Source organism: Phacochoerus africanus, chromosome 3 (genome assembly GCF_016906955.1).
Source record: "Phacochoerus africanus isolate WHEZ1 chromosome 3, ROS_Pafr_v1, whole genome shotgun sequence".
In the NCBI taxonomy this organism is placed as follows: Eukaryota; Metazoa; Chordata; class Mammalia; order Artiodactyla; family Suidae; genus Phacochoerus; species Phacochoerus africanus.
The window spans coordinates 174,535,187-174,556,085 of NC_062546.1; the positions used below are offsets into that span (position 1 = coordinate 174,535,187).

At 47.4% G+C, this 20,899-nt stretch overlaps 1 protein-coding gene across 1 annotated transcript in view; it reads left to right on the forward strand.

The window, feature by feature from the left end:
- Positions 1–20,899, forward strand: part of NRP2 (neuropilin 2) — a 119,278-nt gene that overhangs the window by 21,606 nt on the left and 76,773 nt on the right. Inside the window, 4 exon segments of the mRNA XM_047773305.1 lie at positions 13,464–13,645; positions 19,432–19,494; positions 19,497–19,661; positions 20,724–20,879. Coding sequence (XP_047629261.1) covers positions 13,464–13,645; positions 19,432–19,494; positions 19,497–19,661; positions 20,724–20,879 — 566 coding nt within the window.

Genomic DNA, 20,899 nt, shown 5'->3' on the forward strand with positions numbered 1-20,899 from the left:
GAGAAGAGATTTGAAGCCAGAATACCTCACTTTGCAACTTGAGCTCTTTCCTCTCCTGTTCAATTGCCTCCGCCAACACCATGAGTATTGACTGGGGACATGATATGGCTTGTTATGTGAGCCCACAGTGAGCCCTGGCTGAGGAGATCAGGGAAGGCTCCCCGGAGGAGGCGATGCCTGCACTTAGCCAGGCAAAGGGGGAGGGGGTATGGCTGGTGGCCCAGGCAGAGAGCATCATGCCAAAGACAAGAAGGGGTGAGAATGTGATGCCTTCAAGAGCCACAGTAATGAAGGGCCATCCTTGTGACTTGCTAAACGCTCTTCTTGGTGTAGAGATGCCTGAGCAATGCTATTTAATTTTATTTCCTGGCCAGACAACTTCCAGCATCTCGAAGAGGGGCTCTGGGTAGGAAGCAGAAAAGACTGAGATTATGGGGACTCTGCAGTCCCGCTCTCCATGGTCAGTTTCTACAGTTTCATGCTCTATATCCAGGGACCTCCCCCCGCCCCAATTTAATGCCTGAACGTGGGGTTTGGCCTGGCCAAGTCCAGGTAACACTTTGGATTAAGCTCCGCTCATCAGTTTACATAAGACTCCCTCTGAATACTCATCTTTCCTATGAATGGCGGGCAGGAGGGCATTTTGCCCAGTTAAAGGTGTGACTATAGCTGGTGCCCACCCACATCTCTGGAAATCAAAGCAAAATGAGAGTTCTCTGTGGTTCAAAAGGGCGTCTTGCCCTCAGGAGGGACCCTCAGGTTGATTTCTTACGACATTGTTACAGATTTACTGCCTGCCCAACCACAGAAATATTCTGATTCCCCCAAGGAGCCAATGAGCAGCAATACTTTTCTGTATTGCAACAACCCTGCTAATGACAGAAACAGATCCAGCCCCTCCAGGTACGTGGTGCAATAAACGGGAACAGCCCTGCTGACTGACGCTCAGCTGGCAGCTGACCCCACACCCACCAACCTTGACCAAGGACTCCACCCAGCAACTTAGCTCACTGAAGAAGTGGGAAAAAAACACCCCACAGATTGTTCTCCTCCGCCTACCAAGGTTAAAGAGCAGTTGGGACAACGGTTATTTTTGGCAGTTTGTTTTTAAATATGCGATGTTGCAATCGCAACTCTCCCAATGCAAGAAGCTTCGCTGTGGATGTCCTTACTGACAATGCATTTTTATCTTCTGATTGAGAAAATCACTTGAGATTTTCGAGTACACAATCCCACTTGTTCTGCCTCTCTACCCTGGCACCTTCTCTGAACCCAGAATTCCCAGAAGGCCAGCATCTTACCCCATGTAACTCCATGTAATTCTCCCATCTATACAAACACCGGGTAAGAGTCTGTCTTGAGAAATGCAGTGGGAGCTCCTGGTGTGGAGGGAGAAAGAGGAGAAGGAAATAGAACAAGTAAAGAAATTCGGTTTTTCTAAAAAGGGATTTGTGTGTTTTCCTGTAGTCATGAGTCCTTTAGAATAAAAAATATATATTCTCTTCGTTTTGTCCTTTTTAGTGGCAGGGCGATTGCAACCTTTGGATAAAAGGAGAAACGCAACAGATAATTTAATTCCATTCTTCTACTTCTGCCTGGATAAATCATCCCAGAAAAAAAAATACATTAACTGCCCTTGTCTTTCCTTCTAGAAAAGAGCTTCCATAATCGTCCTTCATTATGAGACCCAGGGCCTCACAACTCATCTCAGTTGATTGCAGAGTAGATGGTTGTATTTAATTTACATAATCAAAAAGAATTTTCTTTTCCTAGAAGGAAAAATCCCTGAAAAATATTAGCTGGTTCAAATAAAATTTTAAAAAAGAAGAAAGAATAAGTGTCAATTGGGCTTTTGTTGAGGAGGGCAGCAGAAAACTACACATGATAAAGGGAAATCCTTTATGATTTTTTATACTTGATTTTTTATACTTTTCCCCCCTGGCTTTGTAGCCAAGCATCTTGGCAGTGCCTGTAAATTTTCCTGCTCTGCCCCATTAGGGCCTCAACTGTATGTTTGTAGGTAGTGTGGGGGCACTGTCCATTGGACAATGATAGCAAATTTTATTGAGCATTTGACAGGCGTAGACACTATTACCCCAACAACTTGCCGTGTTTTACTGTGATAAAACGCTGTGGGGCGGGTACTACCGTTATTCCCATTTCACAGATGGGGATCCCAAGGCCCAGAGAGGGCACCCACATATAGTAATGGTGGGCTGGGATGTGAAACCCACTGCCCCAAACTCCCTTCGTCTACCTGTGTTCAGGTGCCCAAAGCTGTCTCAAGGCTTAGGTATTTGGGGCCTTAGATATCCTTGACAAGTCTTTTTGCTTCCTTTCCTCTTTTTTTTTTTTTTCTCTTTCTTTGCCTCTTCCTGCCACGTGGTCACCTCCGGATGCCGACAGGGCAGTCAAGGAGAGAGATTGGCCTTTGTGTGTCTTTAAATACTCGTTGGAGGCCTGACGCTTGTCACTTGTCTCCTTCTGCCACCCTGCCATCCACCTCCTCCTTCCCTGGTCCCCTCCACCCCACCCACCCCCCACCTCCTCTTCAAATTCCCTGCCACCACCCCCCCACCCCGCCCCACACCTCACTCTTCATCTGGAATCCGAAGATGTGAGGGCTAGTAATAGAGTGTCAGCGGAAGTAATTGATTCCTCACACAGAGAGAATTCTCCTGCCTTTAGTGTCAATGGAGCTGAACCAGAGTCTTGGAGGGGTGAGCGAGACGTGTAAACAGTCCACGGCTGAGCTGTCAGGGCGAAGCCAGACACACCAAAGAGGGAGCGAGCGGGAAAACGGTGGAACAAATAATTGTTTTATTGGAAAGGAAAGGAGTAAATAATATTTCAGCCCAGGAACTGGCAGCTGGAAAGAGACGGTTGAGAGCCCGGGCGCGGAAGGAATCCGTGATGCAGGTTGTAACGGGAGAGTTTTTCTTTGTCTCAAGGTAGGAGGTTTCAGCCCCACCTCACCCCCCTCCACCCATTATCATCATTATTATCATTAAAATAATTACTGTAACAATTACAGTTGATGAGGACCATCAGGTTTATGGAGCACCTTTCATCTGAAAGTTCAAAGTGATTTATCTACGTGTCATCCCTTTAAGAGCCGTAGGAGGGGAAGAAAGTATTCTTTTTTTTTTTTTTTTTTTGGTCTTACCTTCTGGGAAACTGAGGTCCAAGCAGATGCGGGATTTAGTCCAGGCTGCTGGGCTAAATGTTGGGGTACTGACGCCTCTGTTGGGGGGGGGCGGGTCTTCTACTGCCGCACTGCCCATGAGGGTCCTTATCCTGGTGGGGCCGAGGCTCACCCCTGGCACACGCTGAGGGCCCTGGTGGTCCCATCCCACCAGCCGGCCAGCAGCTCCGCACACAAAGCAAAGAGCCTGCTCTGGCTGTGGGATAAATAAAAATCCTTCCAGGTCTGACTCACACTCTGCTCCCATCCTGCGGGGAGACTTCCTGCAATCTGGTTCCCTTTCTCGTGGACGCTGGTGTCCTTCCTAGACATATTGCTTCCTGGTCTTATGGAGCCTTCAGCCAAGAGCCCATCGTTCTGAGTCTTCATTGACTGCCTCCCCCTCCTACCAATAAATTGCAGGCAGTTCTTCTAGAACAGAGGGCCCCGTCTGTGATGGGCAGAGGGGAGTGTGTTAACGTGCGTGCCCTGTGTGGACAGGGCTGCTTTTGCTCCGACAGCCACGGAGCCTTCAGAACACAGCCATCCATCGAAGGACAGCCGGTTACCAGGGGGCGGTGTGAGAGGCGGAAGCAGTTCCAGCTGACTGGCCACCAAGTGCTATATTCAGAATCTCCACCCTGGCGTGGCAGCAGCCCCTTCCTGCTTGGACATTAGTGCAGGCCCATCATTTCCATGCCACGGTGCTTTTTGCACAGTAGTGACACATTTGCCCCTGGAGCCAGGGAGAAGCACTGAGCTCTGTAACCTGAAGCTCTGGGTGAATGAAATGCAAGGACAGGGCCCCGTCACACCTGCCACCTACTTCCTTTTCTGTCCCCAGCTTGGATTTCCACATGGCACATATTTCAGACAAATTTTGTGTTTTCTGGCTTTTGTTGTGGAAGCTGGCTGCCAGCAAAGGGGGATAGGAATACAATGGGGAGCCTGAAGCCTTGGGGGATAAATGACTGTTTTGATGCAATGATTCATTTCCTGGTGCCCAGCACACCTCGTTCCCAGCAGGATCCCACTTTGGGGACAGATGGAAGGTTATGATTCCCTCTCACAATTAGACCCTCTGGGAACTAGGGTTAGTGAGCACCCTCCCCAGAGGGAACTGTTCATCCGGCCAAGTTCAAGGACACTGCCAGCCCACCAGGTGCAGAAATGGTGTACTCTATTTCTCCTCATGTGTTTCAGTCACCTTCTGCCCCCTGCCATCAGCCCTGAGAGGCACAGAGGCATGGTTCCTGCACCCATTTATGAGTTGAGGCAAACTGAGGCATGCTTGCTTGACCCAGGCCAGCTTAGGACAAGGCAGCAAGTCTCTGGCCCTCCTGGGGTTCACCTTCCCATCCAAACACCAGCCTACTGGTGAGTGGATATAAACTGTGGGCTCCTCTTCCCTACTTTCAATTCTGATATTATTACAAATGCCAGCAAGGGGTCCTTGGAGCTGACTGTGGAGGGTGACGATTTTATAGATGCATAGAGCAGGCAGAAAGAAACACACAACAGTCAGGCTGAAAACAGCCTGCCCCAAAGCCTTAAACTTCACCTTGGCACCGGTTGCCTCGAAATCCTTCCTTCCATAAACAAACCACACGCTCCATCAGAGCCAGCCTCCAGGGTGCCTGCTGGTCCAGGAGCTGAGCAGATAGGTGGCCACACGGCCTGAGGAATGTACTTGCTGGGCAGCAGGTCACTGGAGGGAGGTGGTGTTTAGCCCAAGGGTCAGGGAAGAAGTGGCCGGGCTTTGTTGTGCGCCCTTGCATCACTGAAAGTTCATCTAGAGTGAGGACTTATCAGCCAGCCTGTCTGGAGCAGCCTTCTTCCTCACGTCGCGAGGCCTTCTTGGCAGCCTGCACCACCAGGAACAATGAGACCCGCTGGGGCGCTCTTCATCATCCCAGGGCTTCTGCGGAAAAAACAACCAGCAATTATAAATAGATGTTATTTGCTGTTTCCATTTTCTTGCCTTCAAGGTTTTTTTGGAATAAGGTCCTTTGGTTTGTTTTGGGCTGTCCTCTTTGCATACTTCTCTGCCGGGTGGTCAGTTTCCTCCCTTCTAAAGAGCGCGGGTGACCCTGGCTTGTGAGGGGATTGTGAAGAAACTCAAAATATCAGAGATTTGGGGGTGGGAAGAATAAAGGAAGAAAATGAAAGTGCCCAACAGCCGCTATTAAAAAGGCACCAGCACCAATGCAGATACACAAACGAATGAGTCTTGGCGCTGTGTGAGTCCTTAGAGTTAGATAAATAATATTAGATAAGACAGAATCATGATAGGAAGTTAGACCACAGCAACAAAAAATAATAGCAGCAGCAGCAATAACAAGCTAACATTTACGTATTGAGCATTTACCTATGTGCCAGGCCCTTGCAGAGCTGTTGACATGCATTACCTCACCAAATCCAGCGGTTGAGTGTCTAGCTGTGCAAGACCAAGCAATGGGAGTGGGGGTGGGGGGTGGTTTTTGAACCAGCCTAGCTGGCTGGTTTTAGAGGCCTGAGCTAAGAAGTGTGGGATTGAAAGGAAATTCTCAAAAAACTTAAGTGATAGAGTTCCCACTATGGAGCAGTCAGTTAGAATCTGACTGCAGCAGCTTGGGTCACTGCAGAGGCACCAGTTTGATCCCTGGCCTGGGGCAGTGGGTTAAAGTGTCTGGCATTGCTGTAGCCTTGCATATGTTGCAGCTGCGGCTTGGACTCAACCCCTGACCTGGGAACTTCCGTATGCTGCATGTGCAGCCATAAATCAAGAAAGAAAGAAGAAAGAAAGAGAGAGAGAGAGAGAGAGAGAGAGAGAAAGAAAAGAAAGAAAGAAAGAAAGAAAGAAAGAAAGAAAGAAAGAAAGAAAGAAAGAAAGAAAGAAAGAAGAAAGAAAAGAAAGAAGAAAGGAAGAAAGGAAGAAGAAGAGAGAAAGAAAAAACCTCAAGTGATGAAGCGCTATTGATGGATTTGTGCAGGAGGAGGATTTTTAGAACCCACCCTCCATAGCACCAAGGTTTGGGGCATTGAGACTCTCTCTAACTTGATGACTTGTCATTTTCACCTGTTCAGTTTCCAAAGCATCATGTGTAGGTAACTCTTCTCTCCCCCAAGCCTGCTGACCTGTTTTGTAGAACCCAGGTAATAATAAAAATAGCCAGTGCCTCCCAGGTACTTTCTCAGGCATCCAGTGCTGTGCTGGCCCTGTATGTACCTTCATCATCCTTTTGGCAGTCCCACAAGACAGGGCATGTTATTATTTCCATTTTATAGATGAAGAAACTGAGACCCAGAGAAGCTAATTGCCTCGTGAAATCATACCAGTAGTGAGTGCCAGGAACCAGCTGGGACTGTCCACAAAACCCATGCCCTGCATTTCCCAGAGTACACACACCGATATAGATAGATTTGTTTCTATGTAATTTAATTTATTTTTTTGGTGGTGGTTGTAGACGCCTTCCCTAGGAAAATGTGCATACACCCAAAATCTCTGCCTAGGATTATAGGGGTTCTCCAAGCTACTTAAACTCGTCTGTGGATCCTACTGGAAATCCATGAGCTTAAAAATATGTCATCTAGATGATACTTTAAGAGCATAGAAATACACAGGATACTGTTTTCTCACTCGATGGACCATATGTTCACATATGGGAATATATGTGCTTATAAAAATACTTCACTTGCAAAAATTAATATGTTATCCCATCTGAACACGTAGAAGCTAGATTTCTACTGAATGAGTCTTGAAACCATGAATTCTAAACCTACTTACTGCTTGTATGGGTGGTTTGTCTATTAAATTTGGCATGTCCTAAAGGCTTTGTTTAAACAAAACAGCTAAATAAAAAGAGCAAGATTCTGTTAAGACTCTAACTGAGACAGAACTGTCTCTTTGGACCTGGCACCTTCTAATGTTAAAATGTTCAGGCAACCTGGCATCCTTATGGCTCTCCTGTCTTCATTCAACCATGAGGCCAAGAGATGGAGGTGAGGTCAGTGTGCCCTGCCTGGGCAAAGCCTGCCTCTGACCTTTCCTTGTTGTGTGACTTGGAGCAGGTCACTTAACCTCTCTGAGCCTCAGCCTCTGCACCTGCAAATGGATGGTCCTCACACCAGGCCCTGGCGTGTGCTCAGTGAGGGTTAAATGAAATAGCATCTAAACGGAGCAAGGATCTAGCCCACTGTGAATGCTCAGTAAATGGCAGCTCTTCCCATTGATACACCACCTTCTTATTAAACGCATGGTACCCATGAAAGGGAGAAATTCAAGGGAATGAAATTGGTGTCTTAAAAAAGGCTGACCTGACAGTGAGCTGATTTCTCCATAAAAGCTGGATGTCCCCCTCTGAGCCACAGACCAGGCGACCTGGCTTTGGGCCTGAATTGACCAGAGACTTTAGCATCGTGCAGACCTACCCCCCAGCTTCCTGGGGTCTCAGGCAGCTTCTTTGTTGGGAAAGTTGTACATGGCAGTGTTGGTTTTTCTTCCTATTTTCCCTGCAGGTTTTTATGTAAGGATTAATAAGACAGTGTTTGTGGATGTCTTTGAGCTTCCTGGAAGAAAGGCACTCCAGGAGGCGATAAATTCTCTGGCCTGGATAATCTACTCATGAAATATGGAACTTTGAAAGTGTGAGAAAAATCTCAAATCACTTTGACAGCATTTTAATTATAGTTGATTTGTTTGCCGCTAATAGTGAAAATGCTGTCAGCATGATTTGAGATGTTTCCTCCACTCAAAATGTTATATTTCGTGTTTTTGAGTCACGAGGCAACATTGTGGTTTGCAGATACAACCAGAATAGCTCAGGGAGAGTGTTGGGAGCACAAAGGCAGAGTATAAAACTCACCAAACACATCAAACCCTTTGGAAATCAGAGTGTATTCTTCTTAACACTGTAACATCGACCTCAAGCCCCTGATTCACTTTTTCACTCAACCAAGAGGTAGTGAGCCCTCCTATGGGCTGTGTACCACTCAGATATTAAATTTCCCACCTTGAAAAGGTGAGGTTCTTGCCCTCTTGGTGCTTACTATCTAGAGCAGGACAGAGATTCTAAAAAATAAACAAGTATATTGACAAGACCTATACAGATGACCGTAACAGCCAGAAAGACGAGACAGTGGGAAAGGAGAGAATAAGGGCGGGTCAACTGAAATAGGGAAGTCAGGGCAGGCTTCTCCGAGGAGGTGACATTTGCACTCAGAAGAATAAGAAAGTCCCAGCCATAGCAAAAAGCTAATGAAGAGGATTGCAGGCAGAGGAACGAGCAAGTGCAAAGGCCCAGTGGCTGGAAAGAACTTGCCATGAACAAAATGTGATGGCTTAAACATTTCATGATGCAGGTAGCATGAAAAGAGGCACTGCTTGGTTGGTAAAAAGTCATGGCTTCACGGCTTGGGCACAGAGGTGCTCAGATGTGTAGAAAAATCCCATGGACTGGGCCCAGCGTTCTTCCTTAGAACAGCTAAGGACTCTGCCTACCATATAGAAGTCCCCTCACAAGCTGTTCTATGTGGCATCCATGAAGGTAGAGTCTAGAAGGTACTGGACATCATCTAGCCCTAAGAGAAGAGCCTTCACATGCTACATCTTCCAGCACCGGCTCAGTTGGCCAACCCAGCCTTTGGTGCAGCGTGAAGTGTAGACAGAGTAATGGAAAGTAGAAGGCTTCTTTTCACATCTGCCTGGTGATGAGAAGAGGAGATTGAGACTGTTGCTTTTTCATTCCTCTCTTGCAGACTCTTAAAATTAATTCCACCGTAAAGATTCCCACACCCCAAGTGTGAGTTTGGGGAGAAAAAAAAATTAAGACTTTGAAGTCAAGACAGAAAGCACGGAAAGCATTCTGAAGACAAATGCTCAACAGGCAGATGTCGGAATCTGTGAGGAGAAAAGCAAAAAGGCATTTGGGGAACCATTTCAGAGAGAAAAGCCAAAAAAAAAAAAAAAAAACTGGAGTAGAGATGGCTCCACCAGCTTAGGAAAGTCAATAAATAAATAAAATAAGAAATGGTAGTGTTAAGGTTTTGAAAGGAATTTTTTTCATTTGGGGGAGATTAGGAATAATGAAATGCAAACACAATAGTTAATATGTTTGTGAGCTGGTTTCTGTTTCTCTCCAGAAAATGAATAAGAGGAATGGCTTTTCAGGTTAGCCTGCTTGACCGTCACGGGGGTGAGCTCTGTGTTTGTAGCCCAGATTCCTTTACCAAATGCATGGTATTAGAGTTTAGATGCAAAGTTGTATTTATTCCACGGTCAGAAACTTCTTAAACCTCTGCTAGTTCTTCGCAAATGAACCTGACAATGCTGAAATTTCTGAGGAGATTTACTCCAGCTGTAGCAAATCCTTAATAATAAAAAAATGTCCCCAAATGAGCGAGTCACACAGGAGGTAAATGAGACATTCTGTGTGGAGGCAGCATGTCATTTGGGCTGTGCCCTTTATATGGAAACCCCAGCCGGAAGACCTGATGGTTAACTGGGTCTTGTCTGCAGGGAACAACCTGGACCCTGAAGGGAAGGGGGCTTTTCGCTCCCAAATGGTAACTCTGAGTTGATTTCCCCTCAAAGCAAACCTGTTAGGAAAATCCGGGTTTTCTAAACAAGGTCAAGTAAGGGCTGATTATTTGCTTTGCAAAAGGATTCACCAGAGGGGTCCCTTCCATCACAAGCTCAGAGAGAAAATGTATGATATGATTGGTTTCTATGAACATTTTGCAAAACTGCCTCCCTTCGATCCATGTATGTGTTGCTATGTAAGGATGTATTTGCAGCTACTGCATTCCCCAGTAGGATTTGGGTGGCATATCCGTTGAGGAAATGGAGGCAGGTTTATAGCCATGACATATGTGGGGTAGCCTTGCTTCACCACTGATTCTGTTAATCCCCTAAATTACTCCATGGGTGATTAGGCAACCAGATAAAGCCTCCCACTTCTGACAAACCAGCCAGTGGGACGTCAGGGCTTCTCTTTGCCCTTCGTCTGGAAACTGGCAACACAAAGACTGGAGTGCCCTGGTGGTCTTTAGGAAAAAAACTTTTAAAGGATTTATTGCATGCGAGCCATGCCTCTGGCACTAGGCTAGGTGCTTCGGCACCCTCTGTCTTATGTCGTCTTTGCTGTGGTTCCATGAGAGGGATGATGATTATGATGATGGTGATGGGGTTTTTTAATCTGCGGGATTGTAAGCGCTGGATTGTTTTCCTCAGCTCTTCTCCTTTGAAAAAAAATCTTAATGGGAGCATCTTTTATTTATTTTAAAGAAATGCTGACTCACTGTAAACAAATCAGGTAATAGAAGAGAGAAGAAAGTAAAAGGTACCAATTATCCTCATATATCTCACTACTGTTAATATTTTGGTATATAGTCTTTCAGACGTTTCCTGTACATATATACAAGGATATATATATATATATATATACACATCCATATATATTTTAAAGCATGCTTTTAAAAATATGAATACATTTTTGGAGTTCCCATTGTGCTCAGAGGGTTAAGAACCTGACACAGTGTCCATGAGGCTACGGGTTCAATCTCTGGCCTCACTCAATGGATTAAGGATCTGGTGTTGCCACACGTTGTCGCAAACTGTGTCACAGGTCACAGATGTAGCTCAGATCCAGCATTGCTATGGTGTAGGCCTGCAGATACAGCTCCGATTCAACCCCTAGTCTGGGAACTTCTGTATGCCACAGGTGCAGCTCTATATATAAGCAAAAGCTTTAAAACCTAACAGTAGATCATGGACATTTTTCCTTAAAAGCAAAAAGCTAGACCTACAGTACTATTTACAATAGCAACAGAGTCTTCCATTATATCAATATCCCAAACTGATTTACCTGCCACTGTTGTTGGACTTTTAGACAGAATGTTGTTTATAAACAAAGCAGCTTTTCACTTGTCATACACATTTTCACACACACACACACACACACACACACACACACACGCAAAGATGCATATACATCTTTGCACAATCGTCTGATTATTTTCCTCGGGAAAATTCCTAGCAGTGGGATTGCTGGATTAAAGGGTATGTCCATATCAACTTTTGTCCCATTTTTGCCCAAATGCCCTCTAAAATGTTTGAACAGTTGTCTGCTCCCTCTTCTGCTGCACCTCTACTCACTCCATCTCTTAGGGAAAAGTCTCTCCTCCTCTGTGGCTCAGCCTCTTCACCTCTGAAGTGGGCGTGAGAATACAGCAGACCCCAGGGAACATGTATGAAGCACACACTTATTGCCAGGCTGTGTGCTAGGACACACTATATAGATAATGTGGGTCATTTAAATGTCACAAAAGCCCTAAGAGAAAGGTTCTAGCATCCCTATTTTGCTGTTGGTTTTCCCATTTCTGAGGCTCAGAAAGGTTGAGTAACTTGCCTGAGGTCACCCAGCTAATAAGTCTGAGCTGGGATCTGACCCCTGTTCTGTCACCTTCCGGAGTGGGTGTGGCCCAATGGGATACCCCGGGCCAGCTGGCTATGTCTGCTCGATGGATAGAGGTGCTTCTCAACCGCTATGCACCCCATCACCATTACTCAGCTGAGAGTGACTGTCCAGCCGTGCTTACCTCAGTGTGAAAATGACAAGGAGGGGTTTTCCAGAAGTTCAGGGGGAATTTCCTTTGAGAACAAACTGTCCTTACACTTTTGTTTTGGGCATGAGGAAGCACATTTTTAAAGTCAGCACCATCTCCCACACTGAAATCACAGACCTAAACATATTCCCCCCAACCCCCACGGCCTTTCTCAATCTCTGGCCGTCTCTCCAGAGCTCCTGGGGGAAAACCCTGCCATCTCATCTTCTCCAGACCTAACCAGCTTCCATGATTCTTAACTGCAGAATTCTGGCACCCTGGGGTCTAAGAACAAACTCATCCTGGTCCACTCCTTCTATTCCCTTCGCAGCCCTGTCTATCTGCAAGTGGCTAAGCCATCTGAAATTCGGCTCCTGGGAGCTGCCATGAGGCCTCAGCCTACTCCGGTTCCAACCAGCCACTTCTGCTGGCCCCCAGCTCCCACGGACCCTGTGTGTGTGTGGCCAGAGCTGGCAGGCACTTCCCAGGCAGGGTAGCCTTTCCAGTCCCTCTCTTTACCCAAAAGAAGAGATTTCATGCATGTTTGGTTTAACAGGTTGACGCAAAATAAATAAACAGGGAGGGACAGGGAGATGGATGGGTTTTTAGTAATGAATGGTGCAGTGGCCAGCAATTGGAGGGCGCTGGTGGGGAAGACGTTTCCCACCTCCGCAGCTCTGATGGGGTGTCCCGTGGGAGCCCAGACCGGGAGCACAATCTCAGCCCGTGAGGACGGCCGGAGCGGGCTCCCCAACTGAGAGCGTGCGACTGTACAGATAAAAAGGCACAGGATGGGTGCTGTCCCGTGAACATAGCCAAGGATGCCTTTGTAGTGTCTTCCCTCACTCGGACCAGTTTGAGTCTGTTTGAAATGAGCTCAAGCCTCGGCCTCAGGGAGGCCAGCCCGCTCTGCCTCTTGCTCAGCCTGATGGTTCTGGGCTCAGAGATTCTGGGGTCCCAGGGATTCCCCCCCCCCTGCTTTTGGAGAAAGGTTTCAATTGCCTTAGTTGAGATGGTGCTGATCCCTTTTTAAAACGTGTTGTTGACTAGACACTGTGGATGGGAACTTTGCAGAGTCACCTCAGGGAAGGAGGTGGCCCACGGTTGGGAAGTCTTTGTCACTAACAGTTGAAGAGAGGAGAACCCAGGTGAAAATTGAAACATGGGAGAGAAAGGAGAATAAACCCGTCTCTGAAACATCCCCCTCGGGGCTCAGCACCTTCCATATATGTTTTCATTCCATTTCCATCCCAACCCTCTGAAGTGGATATTTTTACCCTCATCTCAACAGATGAAGAAATTGACACTCGCAGGGGTTAAGTAACTTGCAGAGATACAGAGCTAAGAAGAAAAGACCAAGACTCAGAGACATCCTCATGGAAATAAAAATGGTGCCACCGAACGCAGAAAACAAATGTTTGAGACATTTGCTAGAATGATGCTACTACTCTTATGTGGGCAAGAGATAAGGCCTTAAAATCCAGCCATCCTCCGAGGTGCTCATTCTCTGTGGCTTTAATTCAACTTCCTATATCTGTGTTTGCCAGTTGCTACCAGCAAACAGAAGTGCCCTTTGTTTATCAATACGAAACACCTGAATGTCTAGAAATGAATGGAGAGCACCTGAGCTGGAGGGAGACAATAGGCCTTTTCATCTCTTAAGAGTGATCTTTTCTCCCGTGCCATCCTCGCCCAGGTATGACTTCATCGAGATTCGGGATGGGGACAGCGAGTCCGCAGACCTCCTGGGAAAGCACTGTGGGAACATCGCCCCACCCACCATTATCTCCTCGGGCTCCGTCCTCTACATCAAGTTCACCTCCGACTACGCCCGGCAGGGGGCAGGTTTCTCCCTGCGCTACGAGATCTTCAAGACAGGTCAGTGTGGTCCTGGGTGGAGGGAAGATGGTACTCTGCCGTCTAGACCTGGCCATGGGGCCCTGAGTAAGGGGGCTACATCTTAGTTATGTGCTCATAGATGGAGCCTGGTGCATTGACACAGCTGGTAAGGGTTCTAGTTTTTTCCAGCCTGAGCAAGTGACTGGAGGCAAGAGGGGTTCATGGCGACAGCCTGTGATGAAAGCCGGTTTAGGTTACCATCCAACTTAAGAGGGCGAGTTGCTGGGTTAGTTCTTGAGTGTTTGTGGCAATGAAAGAGTGGGTACATCTAGTAGATGGAAAAACACTTTTGGAAGGAATTAGACTTGTGTGTGTGTTTAAAAAAATCACAAGCAACTCCACAGTCACAACAAAACTTGGCTGAGCTTCCTCCTAAGGACTTCGTGGTCTAACACAGCCTTTCTTTGGAATTACGTGGGGCAGAAGGACGTACTCTTTTCGGTGTTTGGAGTCTCAAAAAATCCGACTGTGACCCCCACTACCACTGATGGAGTCATGCAGTAGCTTTTAAGTTCAAATACGACTCCTAGACATGCCCCTTGCTGGTCCATTGTTTCACACCTACCCATTGAACCCCCACTTCCTAAATGCTGATGAAGATGACACCCTGAAAAAGACGGTGACGGTGGAAATGCCGCACCTCTTTTCAGTTGACTGTTTGCTTTCCATCAGGTCCGCCTTAGATTACCTTAGACCCTGGGCATGTGGGCCAATGCTTGATATCCATAACTGAGTAGAGACAACTTTGATTCACAAGACGCTGGTTCAGCATCTCCACTAAAGCACTCGGAGCAGCGTGCCTGGCCTCTGATGTGTGAGCTCATTGTGCTGAGGCTCAGTGAGGCTGATCCTCCAGATCTCCCCTCACCCCCACTCGTGTCCCCACCTCGGGACCTGCCGCCCCATCTAGGAGTGTGTTTCCCTCTCCGGCAGCCTAAGTTTTACTCCTTGCGTTCGGAGTCTGCTGAAAGGGGAGGCTGTCAACCTTGTCATCGAGGGGCCCGAGTCCGGCGCCTGTCGAGTTCAGTGTGAGGGGAACTATTCATATATATTTTCTTTTCCGCCAAACAATTCTTGAAAGGAAGTGGTAGCTGCTGAAAGCACTTTTTATATCCACGCTGTCTAAATATTTGCCGGATTTGTCTGCCTGAGAACACGGTCGTCGAATCCAGGGAAGGGGTGGGTTCCAGGGCACTACATGGAGCCAGAGTGGGAGCCGAGACTGTCACAGAGCACGAGTCCCAAGAAAGCCCATCTGCCATGGGTCGTCCAGCTCCTGACCACCTGAGGTCACGGGGACTGAGGTTCTGTGCGTCCAGTGGCTCGGGGCTGGTGTGAGGCTACCGAATCACCCCACCTACATTCCCACAAGTCCTTTGCAAGATTCAGATGCGTCAGTGCCACCCACTGGGAGCTGTGGGGAGACAGAAGAGAAAAAAGAATAACCTGGGGCATTGACCTTCTTCTGGTGGGGAAGACAGGTGTATAAACCCTCAGTACATAACAGATGCACAGCAGATGGTATTGGATGAGTATGTGTAAATAGTTATGTAAATTGAAAGGTATGCTATAACATGAAGCAGAATGACTAAGCATTAGGGTACGATTAACATGCTATGGTTATGAAAATGAGGAAGTAGTCTGGTGCCTTGACCTGTCAGGAGGGCAGCAGGGGGGCGGGGGGGATCTGGGAAGTCTATCAGGTAGCAAGGTCCCCTGTGCTAAAGCTGCCACTCAGCTCCCCTGTGCTGACCATGAAAGGAAAACAGCCCCAAGCCAGGTCTTCCAGGGAGCTAGTCACAGGAAGTCACAGCAAGGGCGGGGAGGACCATTCAAGCGCATCTCTGTTTCATGCTCCCCAACTTAGTATTTCACAAAGGATGGTGCCACACCCTCCAGAAATCGACACACAAAAAGTGAGTGTTAACTCTGTCCATCATGCAGATTTGAAGGGTCAATATTAAAAGACGAAACACACAAGAGGGGATCATGACTCAGCATTGCTATTTTGAAGACAGGCTGATGGAGGATTTTGAAGGAGGCAGCAAATGTGTGGGCTGCCTAGAAACAATGGAGCCAGCCAAGGAAGGGGGCTTGGGCATGGCGCAGTGGGGCCATCTACGTTAGAGACCGGGATTGCCTACAGAAGGAAGAAAGAGGTGACTGCAGTGGGAGATAGAGAAGAGCAGTCCCGTCAACAACAGCCATCCTTTGGGGGATGTAAGAAAGAAGATTGGAGCCCTGTGGCCTTGGAGCTGTTCACCCCTGCCATCATGCCCATTGGAAAGAGCTCTTCTCAGCCTGGAAGTCAACCCTCCCTAAACCATATACACGTACAAGGTGGAGAGGGTGCAAAATTCAAAATCGAGACGTTTAGGAGGATGTGCCTTGTCGGGAACCCCCATCTCCACTGGTGGTGTGCCGAGAGAAACTGCACAAAGTTACATCATCCGCAGAACTTGAATGAAACGCATGAACATGCTGAAGAAATCCAAACAAACACAGCTATGTTTGCTAATCAGATTCATAAAGAGAAAGCGGGGGGGGGGGGGGGAACTGTAAACACAGATACACAACTGTACAGACGACTCTGGAAGCCTTTGACAGCACACCGCCCAGGCAGGGCTCTGCTGCAGAGTTCTATTGACAGAAATAAACCCACAATTCAGTACAGATGGGGACAAGTGGCTGGAGAGGGAGGTGCACGTCTTCCCTGCATGAAGTGGTTTATAAAAGAGTCTCTGCATGAGCAGACAGTCTGCATATAAAAGGGTAAAGCAAACAACTCGCTGACTTAAGTGATCCCAAATCACCAAATCATGAGTAGAACAGAGGATGGAATTTAAAAATAACTTTAAAAGTAGCATTGGAAACTGGATCACTGGAAAATGTGGTTTTTTGGTATGTCTGTTTGTTTTCAGATTGTCCTTTGACCAGAGTTCAAGATTGAGTTTTCTTTCCTGGTGCCCCGTGACATTTTGGAAACTGAAATCTCTGGGGTCATCCGTAGACAGAAAAAAACCTGGAATGCCCCCTACTCCCACTTCCTAAATCGAAGAACTGGATTCACCTTTTGTGGTCAGACCGAGCTTCACTGTGATTGAATCTGCCATGTTTTCAGTAGCCTTATGTGTACAGATTCTACTTTTGCTCACAGAGTTATTGTAAAATTTACGGTGGAAAACCACCAAGTGGGCATTTTTTATACCAGAATCCTTTGGTATGAAATCATTCACTGCAGCCGAAATCCCCCAGCCTCTGCAGACAATCTTAGCGTTGCATGAACTTGAGTATTTGTTGACTGAGCTGTTTTTTTAACCTTTAATTCTTTTAACACATTGCAGAAAAACATCTTGGATTAGGTAATATCTACAAGACTCAACTCTTGACCCAAAGATGGTCACGGTTTTCTCTTCCACCTTTAATATTCAGCCACATGCTTTCCAATACTGATCACCGTCCAAAGAGTGAGATGGTACAATTTTAGATGGATGCGCGATGGTCAGGGCCAGCCTTGATTATTCTGCATCAAAAGGGCAAAACTGTTTCTCTCCCTTCTTCAACATAAGCCACAGGATACACCCGTATATAGTCATATGTCAGAGATAGGTACACACTTTTTTTTTTTTCCTTTTGCCTTAAGGACATCAGACTGAAAAGTTCTAATCAGTTATAAGAACACAGAACCTTGGAAGCTGTGGGGACTTTAGAATCTCGCATTCTGCAGGCCTCTCTCAGGCTTTCTAAGTGTTCTTTGTGGAAGCACCTCTCCCCCATAGTTGAAAGGGACCAAAGAAAGATTCCACGATAAATTCCCCAGTCCCTGTAGGAGGGGATTCCCCTGGCCTTGGAAAGGAATGACAATGGAGCAAACTCTAGGAGGGAATTTCAGGATGCTTTTTCTAGCTCTGGAAGCAACTTGTGAATAGAGTTTAATTTCCTTTGGCTAAATAGTCCAGCAGCCATAAATGCTAACCTTTTTCAAATTCCTCTAGGCCCCCTGAAGACCTGCCAGCTGGCTTGGCTTTGCTAAACTGCCTCATCCTGCACCTTGAGCAGGCCCTCAGAGCTGGGGTCCTGATGGAAAACAAAGCTGGGGGCTCCATGATAAACAAACCAGTAGAGGGGGTCCTCTCAGCTCCTCCCTCTGGGCCTGGCTGTCCACTGGGCCACCCTGCCTCTGAAGGATGGCTGGGGTGCGGAGCCTCTGGGATGCAGCATTAGAGCGCCTCTGAAGAATCCTGAAAAGATTAGCTCTCGACCCAGCTGCCCCGGCCTCCCACCCTGCCAAGGCGCAGTGCTGGGTAGAAGGGCGGAGGTGATGGACAGGTGGGCAGGATATCAGAACTTCCTGTCTGACGCTAAAGTCCCCCTCCCCCTCCCCTGCTTATTTGCATGGCACCTTTTCCAAGTCAGACGTCGACTGCCTTCCAGAAACCCATCATCAATAAAGAGACTCGCAGAGGGGCTGCTGCAGGAACCACGGATAAAGACATCGCTGCGGGCTAAGATCAGCGTATTGACATCACACAGTTATATTTCAGTGGGATCCCCAGAGGACGCTTCCTGCCAGTAAACACCTGGTTTATCTAGTATTTCTGTGTTTTTTTATTTCATGCCTAGAGTGCCTATTATTCTTCTCATAAATCCTGCTCCCGTTTTAAATTTTAAAATCAGGACGTGGTAAAATCAATTCTAATTGTGCAGCATTTACATTCATTGCATTAACTTGAGAAACTTCTGGCTCAGTGCAGCTCCCTGGGCCCGTGGTCTGGGCTACAGTGTCCTGGGACGCCCCAGGGCCTGCCCTGGCAAAGGTGGCTGGGTCACAGCACAGGAAGACCCTTTTAATGTGACTCCACCTAGAGACATTAGGCGATAACAGTGGCTGTGATCCTTTGACGCGTTCCGGCTGGGATCCAAGCCTGCACCAGGATGGGAATGTGTGCAGCATTTAATAAGATGCCTCCGTGAATCCCAAGAAAGCAGACACAAGAGCTTAGGAGAGAAACAAGGCCATCCCCACCACAAAGGAACCAGAAGCCTTCCAAATGTCAATGCACTGCCACATTTTTTTCCAAACTTGCTGCCGGAGCGGCCTTTAACGTTCCCAAACCCTGCTGCGATCCACCAGCTACAAACCTCAATTGTTAATTGTCTGGCCACTACAGAGCCGCTCGTTTTAATATAGTCATGACATGAATGAGACCCGAGCTCCCCTTTGCCCCTCCCCTGAGGCACCTTGGATCTTGGAGGGAGACGGGGGCACAGAGTTGGCTCTGGTACAATAGGGGCTAGTGTTGAGGTCGGCAATAAATAAGGGGTAACATTGTTTTCCCTGCTGGCAATCCGCAAGCCTTCCTTAAGGATTGAAATAACTTACATTTCTGGAGCAAGCAGCTGAGTAATTGAGAAAGAAGACTCTGTTCCTCTTTTTAAGAGATTCCATCCCTCTCTCACTCTCTCTCTCTGTATCACACACACACTTCTTTCTACACCGCCCCCCTCCCAAATCCTCAATTGCTGCTCTTACCCTAATTTGTACCGCTGGCCTCCCTAATTTCTGTCGTAAAGATGGACTTGCTTAAGGGCTTGAAATGTGGATGGGAAAAGTATGTCGCTTCAAGGGCCACTCCAATGGAAACAAAACTTGGTGCGTAGGGAGATGTGGGCCCAAACATTTAAATAACCCATGTGACAGAGGCAGCAGAGAAAGGCATCTTCTTCCACCCTCCTATGGCTACTGTTTTCTCTTGTACGCACAGGCTCCGAAGATTGTTCAAAGAACTTCACAAGCCCCAACGGGACCATCGAGTCTCCTGGGTTCCCCGAAAGTACCCACACAACTTGGACTGCACCTTCACCATCCTGGCCAAACCCAAGATGGAGATCATCCTGCAGTTCCTGACCTTTGACCTGGAGCACGACCCTCTGCAGGTGGGAGAGGGAGACTGCAAATACGATTGGCTGGACATCTGGGATGGCATCCCGCACGGTGAGTGATGGCGCCGTCCCCGGGCACTTCTCAGCAACTTCGCCTTTGCCCTTTAATTGCTTTAGTAGCAATAAAAATAGACAGAGAAAACAAAAACTTGGAAGCTTCTCAGGGTTTGTCTAGGACCCAGGATGACTTTCTCCTTATCCTTCACCAAGGATGACTTCGGAGAAAGTGCAAAAAGCCAGTTTCCTCTCTTGGAGATATTTCTTTGGAAAAGGATAGGAGGAGGCTAAGGAGATGCTTGGAGAGGATGACAAAACCTGTAGGTAATATTCTTTTCTGCTCTAGGTTGACAGGATTGCCACAGCAAGTGACTCAGGGACCACTGTCTGTGCCCAGATGGGACCCTAGAACCAGACTGACTAGGTTTGAATCCTGGCTCTGATATTAGCAGCTCTGCTGCCTTGGACAAGTTACTTAACCTCTCTGTGTCTTATCTGTATAAATAAGCTGCTATTATCATCACTAGTAATAGTATAACTTTATTACCATTTATATAGACATAGGTGTTTAAAAGGTGCTTCCCCCAAGGCTAGGAGGAACCTGTACTCCTCAGGTGGAGACCGACATAGGTCTTGGGTATATTCAGTATCGGCGAGGAAACCCGTCTTTCACTTTTGTAGTCGCTCTAAGGATTTTGCACTGTCAGGGCGACCTGATGACTAAGCAATTTCATTTCCTGAGAAAAGCCTAAGACTTAGCCAAGAAACTTGGGTTGGAGCCCCAGCTTTGCTATTTCCTGGCTGTATGAACAGTGAAAACTCATGAGCCTTCTCCAAACGCCAATTTCTTCTTCTGTAGAACAGGCATTATAATACCTTTCCAGCCCATCTCCCAGGGCTGAGAGGAGAATGAAGCCAGGTCAGTGGAAGTTCTTTTCGATGTGCGGGAAAAATACTAGACACTGTTCTGAAGACATATCCCTGGCCGTTCTTTTATGCCAAGGCATGTGAAGTGACACTCTGTCGAATGAGTCTGCAGTTGTGGGAGGGGAGAATACATGGCAAATGGAGTTTGCCGTTTCCATTTCTGTGACCTCTCTTTGTCCTGCATGTCCAGTCGGGCCCCTGATTGGCAAGTACTGCGGGACCAAAACACCTTCGGAACTCCGTTCGGCCACCGGGATCCTCTCTCTGACCTTTCACACGGACATGGCGGTGGCCAAGGATGGCTTCTCTGCACGTTACTACCTGGTCCCCCAGGAGCCGCAGGACAGTGAGTTGGCCGGTTGGGAA